The sequence below is a fragment of the Heterodontus francisci genome, chromosome 7 (genome assembly GCF_036365525.1).
Source record: "Heterodontus francisci isolate sHetFra1 chromosome 7, sHetFra1.hap1, whole genome shotgun sequence".
Lineage (NCBI taxonomy): Eukaryota > Metazoa > Chordata > Chondrichthyes > Heterodontiformes > Heterodontidae > Heterodontus > Heterodontus francisci.
The window spans coordinates 119,133,372-119,153,266 of NC_090377.1; the positions used below are offsets into that span (position 1 = coordinate 119,133,372).

At 46.7% G+C, this 19,895-nt stretch overlaps 1 protein-coding gene across 1 annotated transcript in view; it reads left to right on the forward strand.

Moving 5' to 3' along the window:
• LOC137372417 (cyclic nucleotide-binding domain-containing protein 2-like) overlaps window positions 1-16,551 on the forward strand; it is a 40,640-nt gene extending 24,089 nt beyond the window's left edge. Inside the window, exons 7-11 of the mRNA XM_068036304.1 lie at window positions 564-867; window positions 1,943-2,216; window positions 7,216-7,366; window positions 11,665-11,828; window positions 16,209-16,551. Of these exons, the coding sequence (XP_067892405.1) occupies window positions 564-867; window positions 1,943-2,216; window positions 7,216-7,366; window positions 11,665-11,828; window positions 16,209-16,551 (1,236 nt within the window). The remainder of the gene's footprint in view (window positions 1-563; window positions 868-1,942; window positions 2,217-7,215; window positions 7,367-11,664; window positions 11,829-16,208) is intronic.
• Window positions 16,552-19,895: the final 3,344 nt, after the last annotated feature.

A 19,895-nucleotide genomic window follows, 5' to 3' on the forward strand; every position in this document is an offset into this window, starting at 1 on the left:
GGTTGGGGGAAGGATTGGTGTTGAGGGGTTTGGGAGTGGTTGTGAGAGGTGAAGACTGTCTGGGAGGAGAAGTCACTGTCAAGGGTGGAGATGGTGGTTGGGGATGTCCGATTGTGGATCACAGGGGGAATGGGACAGACCCCCAGGCAATGGTGGGGAAGGTATTAGCGGTTTCACAGGGTAAGCTTGGTGGGCCTGGAGGAAACACTCCTGTTCCTTCTGGCCTAGGAACTGTGCTGTAAAGGCATTATGGACCCAGCACTTCTTGCCTCTTTTTACCTTCCAGTTTCCCAAGGCCCAGGAAACCCAACCAACATGAGCTTTCCAAAATACATTTCACTGACTGATCTATCTCTCGGGAGTGGATTGGTCACTTACCCCTCACCCAGCTTCCATTAAAACTAGGAGTGGGCGGGTTCGAGGCTGGTTCGATTCCCGTTTTGGATTGTTAACATTTTAATACCCCACCCAAACCCATTTTTTTGGGGTTGGGCGGGAGGGGTGTTTAAAAAAATCACCCCGCTTGAGAGGGCTCTTCGCTAATGATTTCTCTCTGTTTGCAGGGGCGGTTTGTCATTCTGCGACTGGTGGATCTCACACAGTGTCCGTCCTATCACAAGTTTATTGTTCAAGAGCTGCCTTTTATGAAAAATGCCTTTCAGAAAAAGGAATCATTCGGTGAGAACGAGGGAAAGTCAACTCTACCGATACTTGTTCAATCAGCCTTCATAGATGTTGATAAGCAAAGAAGGAGGCCATTTGGCCCAGTGTGTCTATGCAGCCGGTCAAGAGCTATCCAGCTTGATCCCACTTTCCAGCTCTTGGTCTGTAGCTTTGTAGGTTACGGCACTTCAAGTGCATATCCAAGTACCTTTTAAATGCAATGAGGGTTTCTGCCTCTAACAGATTCTGGTTGGTGGAATTGTTTGCAGCATAAGTCACTTAATTTGTTGCACTACAGCTGCCAATAAATAAAGGTGGGAGGTTGTCAGTGGCTGGCTAATGCATTGAGATAAACCATTTTCCTCTCGTCTCTGGTGTGGGGAGTAGAATCCATCAGATACCGGGGCTAAAAAGATTAAATTATGAGGACAGGTTGCATAGACTAGCCTTGAATTCTCTCGAGTATAGAAGATTAGGGGGTGACCTAATTGAGGGGTTTAAGATGATTAAAGGATTTGATGGGATGGCTAGAGGGGAATTATTTCCTCTGGTGGGGGAATCCAGAACAAGGGAGCATAAGGAGGTTAATGGAGTTGAGATACCGATCAGCCGTGATCAAATTGAACAGACACAAAGGGCTGAATGGCCTCCTCCTGTTTCTGTGTTCCTACAAAGAAATGTAGAGCCAGCCCAGCAAGTACAGGCTAAATGAATGGAACGATATGTTGCTTATTGATGTTATTCTTTCCCATTCACAGAAATGTTCACCTTTTTGGGGGAGGTGGGGATGTGGATGAGGAGAGAAATCCTTTATATTAACCTTAGCCTCCTCAGAAGCTGTAAGCTGCTCACATGAGCTTTTGTTCATACCTTTCGTGGCAGAGCCAGCCTCCGTCAGTATGCCACCCAGTCCACTTGTAATAACCATTTCACTGGCAGTGGCATGTTGACTGGTGCTCAGGTGAATTGACAACGCAAGGGAATAGGAGCTGTCACATGACGCTACGCCCTTCCCCGCCACCCGCCCCCAAACAGCACTCTGCCTGGCTGGGTGGCTCATGGGAGATGATGGTACCAAACATGGGCACGTGGGCAGATGTGGCACCTTCCGATGCACTGGTGTGCGTGAAAACACTGACGACATCGTCGAGCTGACTGGCTTTATTGGCATACCCGCATGGTGTTGCTCAGCACTCGGAAAGTTGTCAAAGGGAATGCCCAAGTTAATTCAGAGGCCAGCTTACTTGTTACAACTTGTGAGTTTTTTTTTTAATGATAGATCGCTTTCAAATTGACAGAAGATTGCTCAACATAACTGACAGAAGAGGTTCGATCCACCCGCAGTCCAATACATCAGCTAACATTTCCAAACACAAATTCAAGCCACTGACCTTAACCAGGTCCCAAAGCCGGTACTCTGAAAGCAGCAGCGTGCAATCCAGGGAGACCTATAGTGCAAGTATTTCCCATACTCCTACCCTAAAAACTCCTTCTGATTCGCAACACAATATGAAGACAAGAAGTGAAATATGGAGACGCCTAAAACCGGGCAGGTACAATGATCTATGTATCTTCTGTTGTTTTAGTATAGTGTTAATTGATACAACTGCAAGTCCAACAACTTGCGTTTATATAGTACTGTAAAACATCCCAAGGTGCCTCACAGGAGCATTATTAAACAAAATGTGGACACCAAACCACATAAGGCGACCCAAGGCTTTGTCAAAGAAGTAGGTTCTAATGAGCATTCTAAAGGAGGAGGGAGAGGCAGAGAAGCGGAGAGATGTAGGGAGGGAATTCCAGTGCTTAGGTCCTAGAGAGCTGAAGGCACACCGCCAATGGTGGGGTGAAGGATATTGGGATCTTAAGTGGCCAGAATTGGAGGAGTGCAGAGTTCCTGGAGGGTTGTAGGGCTGGGGGAGGTTAGAGAGACAGGGAGGGATGAAGGCAAGCTTTGAAAATAAGTATGAGAATTTTTTTACAGTGCAGGAATAAAAAGTGCTTGCAAACAGGAAAGAGTTAACCAGTACAGATTCAGCAGGTCCGAGGAACATTAGGCATTCAGGGCCAGCCAGTTAAATGAAAATAAAATCCTCCTTGGCGCACAACAAGGGTAATGTTCAGTTTTGCCTTCATATTCCGCTCAATGTTTCTTTACCTTGACTTCCATGGAACAGGAAATTGGATGGGGTGTATAATGGGCGGTTGACCTATGACCCATGTCAGTCTTCTTCCTGCACCAGAAGTGGAAAAGAGCCCCGGTGATATTCAAATAAAGCCTAGTTGCACAATTACTGCAATATGAATTCTATAGAATAAAATAATTAATCAAATAACATGAGAAAGTATAATAATTTATTGTTCATCCCGTTTTCTTTCCTACATTATAGCAGCGAGTACACTTCAGATGTACTTCGTTGGCTGTAAAGCACTTTAGGACATCAATGATCTTGTCTTGGCCTCAAGCCTCAGCACCCATTTTTGGGATTGGGTATTGAGAAAACCTGGCAGCGATTAGCTGAAGCCTGGATCTAAGGGCTGTGTTTCTTCGTCCAGAAGTGTCAATATTGACAGGTGCATGTCATATGTGTGGTTTGATCAATTCTTGTGATAGTTTTTTAGCGAAGGATCTGCAATTCCCACCCCCGCCGAAACCCACCATCCCCCTAAGTAAGCAAATCTTATCAATAGCACTGAGAGCCTAGTCCCATCAGACAATTCATTCTGGCACTTTTAAAGGTTAAAAAGCTTTTAGAAAAAAAAACTGCATTTATGTAGCGCCTTTCGCGACCTCAGGCCGTCCCTAAGTGCATTACAGCCAATGAAGTACGTTTCTGAAGTTTAGTCTCTGTTGGAATGTAGGAAATGCAGCAGCCAATTTGCACGCAGCAAGCTCCCGCAAACAGCAATGTGATAATGACCAGATCATCTGTTTTATTTTTGTGATGTTGATCGAGGGATAAATATTGGCCAGGACACCAGGTAGAACATCCCTTCTCATCTTTGAAGACCTGCGAGGGCAGATGGGGCCACGATTTAATGTCTCATCTGAAAGATGGCTCCTCTGCACCCCTGGTGCCTGTTTTCCCTGGTGGTGTTCATAGGGGAGTTCACACTACAGCTGCAGTGTGGGTGAGAAGTGATTTCATTTTGTACCAACCCTTGCTTGGGCACAGAGTCAGTCACCTTCCGCTGGAAAGAAACTGGGGTCAGACTCTCAGGGGAAGGGAATTCCCATTCTACCTCGGGCCTTCACGCCCAACTTACATCCTAACTTCTGTGTTGGTGCAAAGTGGTGTTGACTTCTCAACGGCATTAACTTATGTGTTGTGGATGCATGGATAATCACCTGCTCACATTATAGATCACATAAGAACTCTCCGTATACAGAATCTTTCCTGAGATCTTCAGAAGAAAGAAAGACAGAACAAGAGAGAAATAAAGATGTCCATTTCTAGGCCGTATTTCATGATCTCAGGACGTACTAATGCACTTTGTACCTAGTGAAGTAATGACATACATAGGGGTTGCTAGATGACAATAGGCCAATATCCATCTAGTTTGCCTTTTACCATCCTGGTAGTCACATGCTATAATTATAATGGAGATGTTGTCTAACTATAGCAACCAACCTCTGTCCATTAGTCTACAACAGACCCAGACGTGATGTGACATCCTTCACAAGGGGGTTCCGCTAAATTGTAAAGCTCCCAATTTGAAGCATCAATGGGCAACTGGCATTACTAGACACTGAGTAACTCAAGACAGTGTTTTCTTCAAAGTTGCTAGGAGCTCATTGGGAGCGATGGACTGATGGCAATGGTGAGTGCATGCTTTTGCCTTGAGTTGTGAGCAGGTCTCTGAAAATTAGAGCACTCTTGAGATATAGCGAAGAGCTAATGCAATGTGCAGTTGATACCAAATTGCTAATAGTGTGGTGCGCCAAAATACAGGAAGACGCAAAACAGGCTTGTAGAGGGGGCGGAGAAAAGGCAAATCGACTTCACAATAACAAAGGGGCTGGATTTTGTGTAGGAGACGGGGTTCCTGACGCCAGGCCAAAAAGACAGAGGGAACCCCCACCTCTGCATTTTCACAGCCCACCAGAGCAATCCTCTGGTATTTTTAAATATAGGTTTCTGGAGGCCGGATCCCCATTCCTTTAAAGACGGGGATCCTGCCTCCATGAGCTGCAGCAGTGAGGCGAGGTAGGTGAGGCGAAGTCGCCGGGGCCATCCAGAAGGCCCTGGCAAGGAGGCACTTGGGGGTAGTGCTGCGGTCCTGGGGGTGGGGGGTCCTGGGAGTGAATTGGTTCCTAGTGGGGGTCCTCCATGAGCAATTTGTGGCCCACGGAGGAAGGACCACCCCACAAGCACGCAGGGAGGGCACCTCGTTTTACAAGGCGTCCTCCCCACCCGGTAGAGGCCCCCCACCCCCTGCCACTGGTAAGATCCCAACGGCGGTGGGAAGAGGCCCTTAATTGGCCGTTAATAGGCCACTTAAGGGCCTCGAGTGGCCTCTGGGCGGGAACGCCGTCACTGGCCTGTCCCACCCCCGGGAAGCTCACTGGGTGACGGGGATGTGACGGGCCTCCGCCCTGCCCTCACCACCACCCGTCGCAATACTCTGTGCCCCCCCCGCACCCCCCCCCGCCTCCAATCGTGCCGGGAGGGGTGGGGGGGAGATGTAAAATCCAGCCCAAAGTATGAGGTGATTCATTTTGGTAGCAGGAAGAAGAAGGCCATTTAGTTCATGGAAGGATAAGAAACTAAGTGGGATTGAGATCTGGGAATATGGATGCATAAATCACTAAAAACAGCAACACAAGTTGATCAGGCTATAAAGAAAACTAAGTATTAGGGTTCATTGCCAGAGCAATAGATTATAAAAGGTGATGTTAAACTTGTATAGAACCTTGGTTAGACCACATGCTGAGTACTGTGTGTAGTATTGGTCTCCATACCACAAAAAGAGTATTGAAGTACTAGAGAAAAAGCATAAAAGATTCAAAAGGATGTTACCTGATCTGAAAGGATGCAACTATCTGGAAGGTTGAACAGGCTGGGGCTCCTTTTTCTAGAAGGAGACAGAGAGGAGACCTGATAGGGCGGTCTTTAAAATTGTAATAGGGTTTGATAGGGTGGATGTTTAGAAACTCTTTCCATTTGTGGGTGGGTCCTGAACAAGGGGACAGAATAATAAAATAGCCACTAACTGACAAAGTAAAGAATTTAGGAGGAACTTCTTTACACAGAGTGGTGAGAATGTGGAACTTGTTGCCATGTGGAGTGGTTAAAGCAGATCACATTGATAAACGTGTGAGGAGGCTTGATGCATATCTAAGGGAGCAGGGAATATGGGGGGCGGGGGGGAGTTGGGATGAGGTTGCTGGGTGGGCAGAGGTAAATATATGTGTAGTATAAACACCAACATTGCTCAACTGAGTTTAGTGTGTTTAGCTCCTGCTGTGTGACTCCAAATGTGGTTCTCATTGTCCTTTCATAGCTTGTGTGCATTAATATGATTGTAAATTTTGAGAATAATTTTGAGTAATGTTCATTGTATCCCACATGAGAGAATGAATTGCATAAATCATGTTTTGGTAATTAGTTAAGAGGTTAGTTGATTGGCAGGACGGGGCAAGCGGTGTTCCCCAGGGATCTATACAGGGGCCTCAGCTTTCCACCATGTTTCTTTAAGACTTGAATGAAGGAATAGTTGTATGTTGTCTGTTGTATATCCAAGTTTGCAGATGGCACTGAGCTAGGAGGCATAGGAAGTTGTGTGGATGGGAGCAGGAAGGTGTGAAGAGACATAGACTACGTAAAGTGGGCAAAACTATGACAGATGGAATTCAATGTGAGAAAGGGCAAAATAATCCACTTTAGAAATGGGAAAGACAAATAGAATATTTTCTTCATGGTGAAAGACTAGAAACTGTGGAAGAGCAAAGGGATTTAGGTGTCCATGTATGCAGATCACTAAAAGCAATGCACAGGTACAAAAAGAATTTTTAAAAAGCTGATGGATTATTGGTCTTTATTTTAAGGAAGCTGGAAAACAAAAGTGAGGAAGTGGTGCTTCAGTTACACAGAACCTTGGCCAGATTCCCTCTGGAGTACTGCGTTTGGTTCTGGGCTCACACTCCAGGAAGGATATATCAGCCTTGGAGGGGTTTGCAGTGCAGATCACCAGAACTATATCAGGGCTTAAAGGGTTAAATTATGAGGACAAGTTTCCTAAATTTGGTTTGCCTTCCCCTGAGTGCGTTGAGGGGTGATCTAATGATAGGCCTTCAAAACAATTGGGGTAATTAGTAGGATAGGTACAGAGAATATTTCCGCTGGTGGGGAGCCCAGAAGAAGCGGGCATAATGTTAAAATTAGAGCCATTACATACATTTTATGAATAGAAATTACGTTCAAGAAGCAATGGTCAGATTAGATGGGCCAAAGGTCTTCTGCTGTCGGGGAGTTACGATAGAACAATCTATAGATCAAAGTGTTATAAATGTGCCAAGTATTCCCATTAAATATTTCTGTATATCTGCAGTTCCACCAGCCTGTCAAAATTTGAAGACATTCCGCTCATAATGGGAAAACCCATAAGGAAATCTTTTGCCTCCCACCATTCTCCGATTCCCAAAGCCCTGGCTGTTGCTGTTTACATGAAGATAGATTCATTTCTACCAGGAGAAGTTTTTGTAAGTTGTTACTGTGGTGGTTCCACTTTGAAAATGTTTAGGACAATGATTTGAGATACCCGATGAATAAAAGGATGCAAATTTTCATCATACCTGTATGCTGTCACCCAAACTCACTGGGTAAGATAACATTGATAGGTGCTGAGTTATGACTATATTAAGTCTCCAATTTTGCTTATATCTCTGCAGTTCATCTCGTGCGGTTTTGATAATCTTACTTGTACCCATAGTATCACTTTTCTCTTATTCTTGGTCTCTATACACCATGCCAGCTCTTCAGCCCTCAAAAACCTGCCTAGAGACTAGAGTTGCCGATTTACGAGGTTGCTGATAAGGCCAATCTTATAGCGCATGAAACTGAAAGAATCCCAATGTGTGTATTGACCAGTGATGGCAGGCTTGCGGTAGACCATGGTAGAGAACCCCTACTAGTTGAGAAATCTGCGACTACTGTTTCACACTGCTACTATGCAGTAGCAACACACAGTGTTTGCCACTAACAGGGTGCTGCCATCAAGACAAAAAGATATTCTGTCTATCACACACATGAGTAATGTGATATATGAATTTCAATGCCAGTGTGATGCTAGGTTATATAAGCCATACATCCCAAAGACTGGGGGATCGTATCAAACGGCATGTCCCTTCTGCTGATGGCAGTGGGCAAGGTACAGACCGTACCCAACCAGCCTGTGCTTTCAAAACTCAAAACACAGTGTCCAACATTGGATGTGATTCCGCGATTGGACAACATTTGCTGAATAATCCACAGTGTGCTAAGAATTACGCTGACAACCAATTTATATCGTCAGTTGGGCTCGCAGTTGTGCGTACTGGAAGCTACATATATTAATACACAAGAGGTCCTGTTCTTTGCAGACAGAAAGAACATGTACACACATTGCGCCTGTTTCAGCTAAACAAAATACGTGACAGCCATTCGCTGGTTCATCCCTCAGGGCAATGCCTTTACCAATCAGAGTCAAGCTGCCTGGTTTAAATTTCAAGCGAAGCTTAGCAGTTACCCGTCAGTCACCATAAAGTGGTGCATTCCCCATGGCAATGCCTCTGCTGATCAGAGGCCACTTGCCAACCCATCAGCACTCTCTTCCCATACAGTATAAGTTTGTTGCTTTCCCTTACATTGGTATTCTTGCAAATTGTCCTGATGAGTGCAAGACAAAAAGCTTCGACAAAATGTCTCTTGTTTTAAGCAGTACTCAAGTTCTGTACTACCAAACGACTATTCTGTATTGTGCACACTGCAGCCACGGTACTGGAGGGAGTTTAAGGGGGTGGATGGGATGCTGATCAAGTGGACTGCTTCGCCCTGGGTGGTGTTGAGCTTCTTGGAGCTGAGCTCATCCAGGCCAGTGGAAAGTATTCCATCACACCCCTGACTTGTGTTTTGGAGATGGTAGACTGGCCTTGGGAAACAGGAGGTTAGTCTTTCCCAGATTTCCCAGCCTTTCACCTGCTCTTGTAGCTACAGTATTTATGTGATTGGTGCAGTTAAGTTTCTGGTCAATGATGACTCCCAGGAATTTGATGGTGGGGAATTCAGTGATGGTAATGCCATTGAACATCAAATGGCGGTGGTTAGACTCTCTCCTGTTGGAGATGGGTATTACCAGATGCATGTCTGACACGAATATTACTTGCCACTTATAAGCCTCAAGCCTGGATGTTGTCCAGGTCTTACTGCATGTCGGCACAGACTGCTTCATTATTTGAGGAGTTACAAATGGAACTGAACACTGTGCAATCATCAGTGAACATCCCGACTTTTGACTTTATGATGGAAGGAGGGCTGTTGATGAAGTAGCTGAAGTTGGTTGGGTCTTGGACACTACCCTGAGGGTCTGATCCGTTGGTTGTGGGTTAACTTAGCTCTCTATCGCATGTGCTTCCGCTTTTCAGCATGTTAGTGGTCCTGTGTTGTAGCTTCACCAGGTTAACACCTTATTTAAGGGGCTGCTGCTGGCATGCTCTTCTACATTCCTCATTGAACTAGGATTGATGGTAATGGTACAGTGGGGGATATGCTGAGCCATGAGATTACAGATTGTGGTTGAATACAATTCTGTTGCTGCTGATGGCCCACAGCGCCTCATGGATGCCCAGTTTTGAGCTGCTGTATCTGATCAGAATCTAACACATATAGTTAGCATGGTGGTATTGCCACTCAACACAAGGAGGGTGTCCTTAATATGATAAGAGAACTTCATCTCCACAAGGACTGTGCGGTGGTCACTCCTACCAATACTGTCGTGGACAGATGCATCTGCAGCAGGAAGATTGGTGAGGATGAGGTCCAGTAGGTTTTTCCCTTGTGTTTGTTCTTTCACCACCTGCAGCAGGCCCAGTCTGGCAGATATGTCCTTCAGGATTTGGTCAGCTCGGTCAGGATTGGCACTACTGAGCCACTGTTAGTGATGGACATTGAAGTTCCCCACCATGAGTACATTCTGCACCCTTGTTACCCTCGGTGCTTCTTCAGAGTGTTCAACATGGAGGAGTACTGACTCATCAGCTGAGGGGTGGGGGGGAGGATGGTAGGTGGTAATCAGCAGGAGGTTTGTTGCCCATGTTTGGCCTGATGCCATGAAGCATCATGAAGTCTGAAGTCAATATTGAGGATTCCCGGGGCGATCTCTCCTTACAGTTTAACACTGTGCTGCCACCTCTGGTGGATCAGTCCTGGCAGTGGAACAGGACATATCCAGAAATAGTGATGGAGGAGTGTGGAACATTGACTGATAGGTATGATATTGTGAGTATGTCTATACCAGCCTTTTGCTTGACTAGTCTGTGGGGCAACTCTCCCAATTTTGGCACGTCCCCACCCAGATGTTAGTGAGGAGGACTTGGCTGGGTGTATCTTTGTCATGTCCTCATCTGCTGCCTAAATCAATGCTGGGTGGCCTGTCCAGTTTATTCTTGGTGTATTTTTTTTGTAGCAGCTTTCATGAAACAGAGGGCAGTTCAGAGTTAATCACATTGACTTATGCTTGAGGGAAGAATGTTGGCCAGAATGTCAGAGGAAATTGCTGCTCTTTTACACAAGAGCCTGAGTGTCTACCTGAACCACCAGAACAGGCAGACTTAGTATTGTAAAATGTCTCATCTGAATGACACCTCCTCCAATTCTCTTATGCTGGAGTGTCAACTGAGATATGTGCGAGTGTGGGGTTTGAACCTGCAACCGTCTAAACTGACAAGAGCCAGTTGTGAAATTATGTGTCAGGCCCATGAGGCAATTGCTGAAGTAGCCCAGAGGGAGTTCTTCTAGGAGACGGTTTAGCTTTTTTCCCGAAAAGAGACCATGGACCATGACATGAGATATCATGATCATTGTCTAATATCCAGCCACTCTGGTTTCGAGTCCTTATTTGGGATGCAGAGGGTTTTTTTTGGCATTCTCTAATGGATAAATGATGTGGCGCTGAATTAGAGAGACTAAGGGCTGGATTTTTATGCAGGGGGTGGGGCTCCCAGTGCTGGGCTGAAAAGACATGGAGGAGCCCTGCCTCTGCATTTTTTCTGACCCCTGGTGTGATCTTCCGGTCTTTTGGGGTCAAAGTTTAGGAGGTGGGATCCCCATCCCTTGAAAAACTTAATAGGTCAGGGATCCCGCCTCCAAGAGCTGCCGGCCAATCAGAGGGCTGGCGGCTGAACAGTATCAGTTGCGCCACTGGGAGCAGTGGCCACTGTCAGTACTGCAGAGGCCTTGGACCCAGGCCCAGCGTTGCAACCCCGGACCCGAGGTAGGGTTTGCTGGGGCCGGTCTGGAAGGCCTGGCGAGGGTGGTGGGTGTTTGGTCCAGGGGGAGGGGATCCCGGGTGGGTACAGTGGTTCCCGGGGGTGTCCTCCGTGGACTATGAATTGCCCACGAAGGAGAGATCCACCCCAAGCCTGCAGGGAGGCTGCCTCATTTTCCAAGGCAGGGAAAGGTGTTTAATTGGCTGTCAGCAGGCCACTTGAGGGCCTCAATTGCCCTCTGGGTGGGAAGGCCAATGTCAGCCTATCCCACCCCAGGATGATCAGACCCAGCAATCCTGGCTTCAGGTTCTGTGACGGGCGCTGCCACTCTGACTCTCCGCTGCCGTACTCCCACCGCCCCCCCACCCCCCTGACCCGAACGGAACCAAATGTCGGGCTGGGAAAAAAATCAAACCCTAAGGGTGTTGGATCTTTGATCTGTAGCTTGTGTTGAGTTTCCTGATCCCTCAGCATGTGTGGCCAAGAAACCAATTGCCTGGGAGTGCTGTAACGCTTTTGCCGTTGTCTGTTCACAGGGCTTACGGCAATACTTTGAGGCCAATAACCTTAAGGATAAGAGAGACTTTAATATCAAGAGCCAAGGCACAAAGATCGTAAGGATCGACATGCAGACCTTTTCTGAAATAACTGACCGCCAAACATTGCAAAAAGTTAGGAAGCTGAGGTCTATTTACCCAAGGTGAGTGAAAATCACAGCATGGAGGTTGGGGGGAAGGAATTGATCACCTACTTTTTGATGCATAACAATGGTCTTCAGTGATAGATGGTGGATTGGCACAGCATAACAGAATCCAAACACTCTGCAGCATGGATCACACCTCGAAGTGCTCAGATGCCAAATTCCTGATCCCGGTCCTGCCACTGCAAGGGAGTTTCTGATGAACCTCCTGACAAGGAAGGGGAAAAGGAAGGAAAATCAGAGGGTAGGCCCACAGTCTGGTGCGCTGCATTGTGGTACAGAATAAGTTCCGTTGCTCCCTCTCCATTTTCCTGAATAATGGAAATTGGACTGTTCCACCATTCAGTTAGATCATGTCTGATCTGTGTCTCCATTTACCCTCCTTGGTTCCATATTCCTTAACACATTTACCAAACAGAAACTCATCATTCTCAATTACGAAGTTTTCAAAAATTTGAAAAATTGAAAATTGAAGATGTTACCTACTTCTTCTTTTGGGCCTCCTTATCTCGAGAGACAATGGATACGCGCCTGGAGGTGGTCAGTGGTTTGTGAAGCAGCGCCTGGAGTGGCTATAAAGGCCAATTCCACAGGTGCTGCAGAGAAATTTGTTTGTTGGGGCTGTTGCACAGTTGGCTCTCCCCTTGCGCCTCTGTCTTTTTTCCTGCCAACTACTAAGTCTCTTCGACTCGCCACAATTTAGCCCTGTCTTTATGGCTGCCCGCCAGCTCTGGCGAATGCTGGCAACTGACTCCCACGACTTGTGATCAATGTCACACGATTTCATGTCGCGTTTGCAGACGTCTTTATAACGGAGACATGGACGGCCGGTGGGTCTGATACCAGTGGCGAGCTCGCTGTACAATGTGTCTTTGGGGATCCTGCCATCTTCCATGCGGCTCACATGGCCAAGCCATCTCAAGCGCCGCTGACTCAGTAGTGTGTATAAGCTTGGGATGTTGGCCGCTTCAAGGACTTCTGTGTTGGAGATATAGTCCTGCCACCTGATGCCAAGTATTCTCCGAAGGCAGCGAAGATGGAATGAATTGAGACGTCGCTCTTGGCTGGCATACGTTGTCCAGGCCTCGCTGCCGTAGAGCAAGGTACTGAGGACACAGGCCTGATACACTCGGACTTTTGTGTTCCGTGTCAGTGCGCCATTTTCCCACACTCTCTTGGCCAGTCTGAACATAGCAGTGGAAGCCTTACCCATGCGCTTGTTGATTTCTGCATCTAGAGACAGGTTACTGGTGATAGTTGAGCCTAGGTAGGTGAACTCTTGAACCACTTCCAGAGCGTGGTCGCCAATATTGATGGATGGAGCATTTCTGACATCCTGCCCCATGATGTTCGTTTTCTTGAGGCTGATGGTTAGGCCAAATTCATTGCAGGCAGACGCAAACCTGTCGATGAGACTCTGCAGGCATTCTTCAGTGTGAGATGTTAAAGCAGCATCGTCAGCAAAGAGGAGTTCTCTGATGAGGACTTTCCGTACTTTGGACTTCGCTCTTAGACGGGCAAGGTTGAACAACCTGCCCCCTGATCTTGTGTGGAGGAAAATTCCTTCTTCAGAGGATTTGAACGCATGTGAAAGCAGCAGGGAGAAGAAAATCCCAAAAAGTGTGGGTGCGAGAACACAGCCCTGTTTCACACCACTCAGGATAGGAAAGGGCTCTGATGAGGAGCCACCATGTTGAATTGTGCCTTTCATATTGTCATGGAATGAGGTGATGATACTTAGTAGCTTTGGTGGACATCCGATCTTTTCTAGTAGTCTGAAGAGACCACGTCTGCTGACGAGGTCAAAGGCTTTGGTGAGATCAATGAAAGCAATGTAGAGGGGCATCTGTTGTTCACGGCATTTCTCCTGTATCTGACGAAGGGAGAACAGCATGTCAATAGTCGATCTCTCTGCACGAAAGCCACACTGTGCCTCAGGGTAGACGCGCTCGGCCAGCTTCTGGAGCCTGTTCAGAGCGACTCGAGCAAAGACTTTCCCCACTATGCTGAGCAGGGAGATTCCACGGTAGTTGTTGCAGTCACCGCGGTCACCTTTGTTTTTATAGAGGGTGATGATGTTGGCATCGCGCATGTCCTGGGGTACTGCTCCCTCGTCCCAGCACAGGCATAGCAGTTCATGTAGTGCTGAGAGTATAGCAGGCTTGGCACTCTTGATTATTTCAGGGGTAATGCTGTCCTTCCCAGGGGCTTTTGTCGGTGGGAGAGGTCATTGCACCTCACTGGACAGCTACCGCCCGCCTCAAACCGGGCAGCCCCCGGTCAATAAGGTTCTGTCCCGCCACAGTCTGCCTGCTTCAATGGGTGCTTGGAGCTCAGGGTCATTGCCCGAAAGGTGGACTGATACACCGCACCAAACAACATGAAAAAAGGAAAGAAGGTACCAGCCCTTCGCTTTGCAAGCTGGAACGTCAGAACTATGTGTCCTGGCCTGTCGGAAGACCTTACACAAATCAACGATTCTCGGAAGACCGCCATCATTAACAACGAGCTCAGTAGACTCAATGTGGACATTGCAGCACTTCAGGAGACTCGCCTCCCCGCGAGTGGCTCTCTAGCAGAGCAAGACTACACCTTCTTCTGGCAGGGCAGGGATCCTGAAGAACCAAGACAGCATGGAGTGGGCTTCGCCATCAGAAACTCCTTGCTCAGCATGATAGAGCCTCCCTCAAATGGCTCGGAACGCATACTGTCCATCCGACTGCTCACCACCTCTGGTCCAGTACACCTACTCAGCATCTATGCTCCAACACTCTGTTCCGTACCTGAAGCTAAAGACCAGTTCTATGAACAACTCCATAACATCATTAGCAGCATCCCCAACACCGAACACCTATTCCTGCTGGGGGACTTTAATGCCAGGGTTGGGGCCGACCATGACTCATGGCCCTCCTGCCTTGGGCGCTATGGCGTTGGAAGGATGAATGAGAACGGGCAGAGACTGCTTGAGTTGTGTACCTATCATAACCTCTGCATCACCAACTCGTTCTTTCACACTAAACCCTGTCACCAGGTTTCATGGAGGCACCCAAGATCACGTCGTTGGCACCAGCTAGACCTCATTGTCACAAGGCGAGCCGCCTTAAACAGTGTTCAAATCACACGCAGCTTCCACAGTGCGGACTGCGACACCGACCACTCCCTGGTGTGCAGCAAGGTTAGACTCAGACCAAAGAAGTTGCATCATTCCAAGCAGAAGGGCCACCCGCGCATCAACACGAGCAGAATTTCTCACCCACAGCTGTTACAAAAATTTCTAAATTCACTTGTAACAGCCCTTCAAAACACTCCCACAGGGGATGCTGAGACCAAGTGGGCCCACATCAGAGACGCCATCTATGAGTCAGCTTTGACCACCTACGGCAAAAGTGCGAAGAGAAATGCAGACTGGTTTCAATCTCATAATGAAGAGCTGGAACCCGTCATAGCCGCTAAGCGCATTGCACTTTTGAACTACAAGAAAGCCCCCAGCGATTTAACATCCGCAGCACTTAAAGCAGCCAGAAGTACTGCACAAAGAACAGCTAGGCGTTGCGCAAACGACTACTGGCAACACCTATGCAGCCATATTCAGCTGGCCTCAGACACCGGAAACATCAGAGGAATGTATGATGGCATGAAGAGAGCTCTTGGGCCAACCATCAAGAAGATCACCCCCCTCAAATCTAAATCGGGGGACATAATCACTGACCAACGCAAACAGATGGACCGCTGGGTTGAGCACTACCTAGAACTGTACTCCAGGGAGAATGCTGTCACTGAGACTGCCCTCAATGCAGCCCAGCCTCTACCAGTCATGGATGAGCTGGACATACAGCCAACCAAATCGGAACTCAGTGATGCCATTGATTCCCTAGCCAGCGGAAAAGCCCCTGGGAAGGACAGCATGTTACCTACAGGGGAGACTAAAAGTAGGGGCCATAAATATAAGATAGTCACAAACAAATCCTCGAGGGAATTTCAGAAGAAACTTCTTTACCCACAAAGAGTGGTGAGAATGTTGAACACGCTACCACATGGAATGGTTGAGGAGAATAGCAAAGATGTATTTAAGGGGAAGCTAGATAAGCAGAAGAGGGAAAAAGGAGTAGAAGGATATGATGATAGAGTGAGGTGAAGTTGGATGTGAAGAGACTTGTGTGGAGTATAAATACTGACATGGAACAGGAGGGCTGAAAGGCCTGTTCCTATGGTGCACTCCATATAATTCTCTGTATGCTGAACAACTGTTGGAGAGGTCCAGATTTCCACCATCCTTTAGATTAAGTTATTTTTCCAAGAAACAGTTTGCTTTGAACTCTCTGTTATTGTCAACACAGCTATGTGCCCTCTGACAAGGACCTTTTTTTCTCTTTTTTTAAGTGATGATGAGCTCTGTGACCGCTTTATCAAAAATAATTTCTGGAAAATCTTTAAAAGGAATATGATTGCCGAGCTCACAAGGAAATCACACCGTTTTTTGACTATTGGCCAGGTCCTAGAGTCGGGACAAGGTGAGGATGTGTACGAGATCGACAAAACTGGCATCTTGAACATTCCTGAAATCGCCAACAATCGAAGTATTATTTTTTCAAAGCCGTCTTATTACGTAGCACCTGTAACAAGAACAAAGGAAGATGGTGGCACCACATTGCCAAAGCTGGATCTGCAACTGATTCATGGAATCGCAAAGTTTCCATCTAGTATAAACAACCTTCTGTACTGAGCACATCCAAGCCATTTGTGGATACTCTTTGCCTCCTTTCAAAAGTAGAATATCTCAGTCTGCTGCTGAAATTTGTTTTCTGTCTTTTGTTTCATTTCCTCTTTCTCTTTGTGGCAATCTCTGCAGAAAATTGTGCAGGGATACTCTTTATTTTATTCTTTCGCATATTTGACTTTTATTTGTCTCATTCCCTCCTAGATCACGGTCATCACCGCAAGAAGTGGCAATCTAACATGTCCCAATCAAGGGTCTTTGTAAAAGACCCAATGCCACAAAGGTTCAATGTCACAAAAACCCAGTGCCACAAAGACCCAGTGCCACAAAGACCAGATGCCACAAAGATTCAATGTCACAAAAACCCAATGCCACAAAGAGCCAATGTCGTAAAGAACCAATGCCACAAAGACCCAGTGCCACAAAAACCCAATGCCACAAAAACCCAGTGCCACAAAGACCCAAATGCCGCAAAAACCCAAATGCAGCAAAGACCCAAATGCCGCAAAGACCCAATGCCACAAGGACCCAATGCCACAAGGACTCAATACCACAAAGACCCAAATGCCGCAAAGACCCAAATGCCGCAAAGACCCAAATGCCGCAAAGATTCAATGCCATAAAGACTCAATGCCACAAAAACTCAAATGCCACAAAGATCCAATGCCATAAGGATCGAATGCCACAAAGACCCCATGCCACAAAGACCCCATGCCACAAAGACCCCATGCCACAAAGACCCCATGCCACAAAGACCCAATGCCACAAAAACTCAATGTACAAAGACCCAATGCCGCAAAGACCCAAATGCCGCAAAGACCCAAATGCCGCAAAGACCCAAATGCCGCAAAGACCCAAATGCCGCAAAGATCCAATGCCCTAAAGATCCAATGCCAAAAAGATCGAATGCCACAAAGACTCAATGCCCTAAAGATCGAATGCCATAAAGATCGAATGCCAAAAAGATCGAATGCCACAAAGACTCAATGCCACAAAGACTCAATGCCACAAAGATCCAATGCCACAAAGATCCAATGCCATAAAGATCCAATGCCATAAAGATCCAATGCCATAAAGATCCAATGCCACAAAGACTCAATGCCACAAAGACACTATGCCACAAAGACTCCATGCCACAAAGATCCAATGCCATAAAGATCCAATGCCACAAAGACTCAATGCCACAAAGATCCAATGCCACAAAGACTCCATGCCACAAAGACCCAATGCCACAAAGATCCAATGCCACAAAGACTCAATGCCACAAAGATCGAATGCCACAAAGATCGAATGCCACAAAGATCCAATGCCACAAAGATCCAATGCCAAAAAGATCGAATGCCACAAAGACTCAATGCCACAAAGACACTATGCCACAAAGACACTATGCCACAAAGACTCCATGCCACAAAGACTCCATGCCACAAAGACTCCATGCCACAAAGACCCAATGCCACAAAGATTCAATGCCACAAAGACTCCATGCCACAAAGACCCAATGCCGCAAAGATCCAATGCCGCAAAGATCCAATGCCGCAAAGACCCAAATGTCGCAAAGATCCAATGCCATAAAGATCCACTGCCATAAAGATCCAATGCCATAAAGATCCAATGCCAAAAAGATCGAATGCCACAAAGACTCAATGCCACAAAGATCCAATGCCACAAAGATCCAATGCCACAAAGATCCAATGCCACAAAGACTCCATGCCACAAAAGCCCAATGCCACAAAAGCCCAATGCCACAAAGACCCAATGCCACAAAGACCCAATGCCACAAAGATCCAATGCCAAAAAGATCGAATGCCACAAAGACTCAATGCCACAAAGATCCAATGCCACAAAGATCCAATGCCACAAAGACTCAATGCCACAAAGACTCAATGCCACAAAGATCCAATGCCATAAAGATCGAATGCCAAAAAGATCGAATGCCACAAAGACTCAATGCCACAAAGATCCAATGCCACAAAGACATAATGCCACAAAGACCCAATGCCACAAAGACCCAATGCCATAAAGATCCAATGCCATAAAGATCCAATGCCAAAAAGATCGAATGCCACATAGACTCAATGCCACAAAGATCCAATGCCACAAAGATCCAATGCCACAAAGATTCAATGCCACAAAGACTCAATGTCACAAAAACCCAATGCTACAAAGACTCAATGCCGTAAAGACCCAGTGCTACAAAGACCCAGTGCCACAAAGAACCAATGCCGTAAAAACCCAATGCCATAAAGATCGAATGCCACAAAGACTCCATGCCACAAAAACCCAATGCCACAAAGACTCAATACCACAAAGACTCCATGCCACAAAAACCCAATGTCACAAAGACCCAATGCCATAAAGACTCAATGCCACAAAGACTCAATGCCACAAGGACTCACTGCCACAAAGACTCAAATGCCACAAAGACCCAATGCCGTAAAATCCCAATGCCACAAAAATCCAATGCCGTAAATACCTAATGCCACAAAGACTCAAATGCCACAAGGACTCATTGCCACAAAGACCCAATGCCGTAAAAACCCAATGCCACAAAAACACAATGCCATAAAGACCCAATGCCACAAAAATCCAATGCCGTAAATACCAAATGCCACAAAGACTCAAATGCCACAAGGACTCATTGCCACAAAGACCCAATGCCGTAAAAACCCAATGCCACAAAAACCCAATGCCACAAAAACACAATGCCGTAAAGACCCAATGCCACAAAGACCCAAATGCCACAAAGACCCAATGCCGTAAAGACCCAATGCCGTAAAGACCCAATGCCACAAAGACCCAAATGCCGTAAAGACCCAATGCCGTAAAGACCCAATGCCACAAAGACCCAATGCCACAAAGTCCCAATGCCACAAAATCCCAATGTCTCAAAAACACAATGCCCTAAAAACCTAATGCCACAAAGACCCAAATGCCACAAAGACTCAAATGCCACAAAGACCCAATGCCGTAAAATCCCAATGCCACAAAAATCCAATGCCGTAAATACCTAATGCCACAAAGACTCATTGCCACAAAGACCCAATGCCACAAAAACACAATGCCATAAAGACCCAATGCCACAAAAATCTAATGCCGTAAATACCTAATGCCACAAAGACCCAAATGCCACAAAGACCCAATGCCGTAAAAACACAATGCCACAAAAACACAATGCCACAAAGACCCAAATGCCGCAAAGACCCAAATGCCGCAAAGACCCAATGCCGCAAAGACCCAAATGCCACAAAGACCCAATGCCACAAAGACCCAATGCCGTAAAGACCTAATGCCGTAAAGACCCAATGCCACAAAGACCCAATGCCACAAAGACCCAATGCCACAAAGACCCA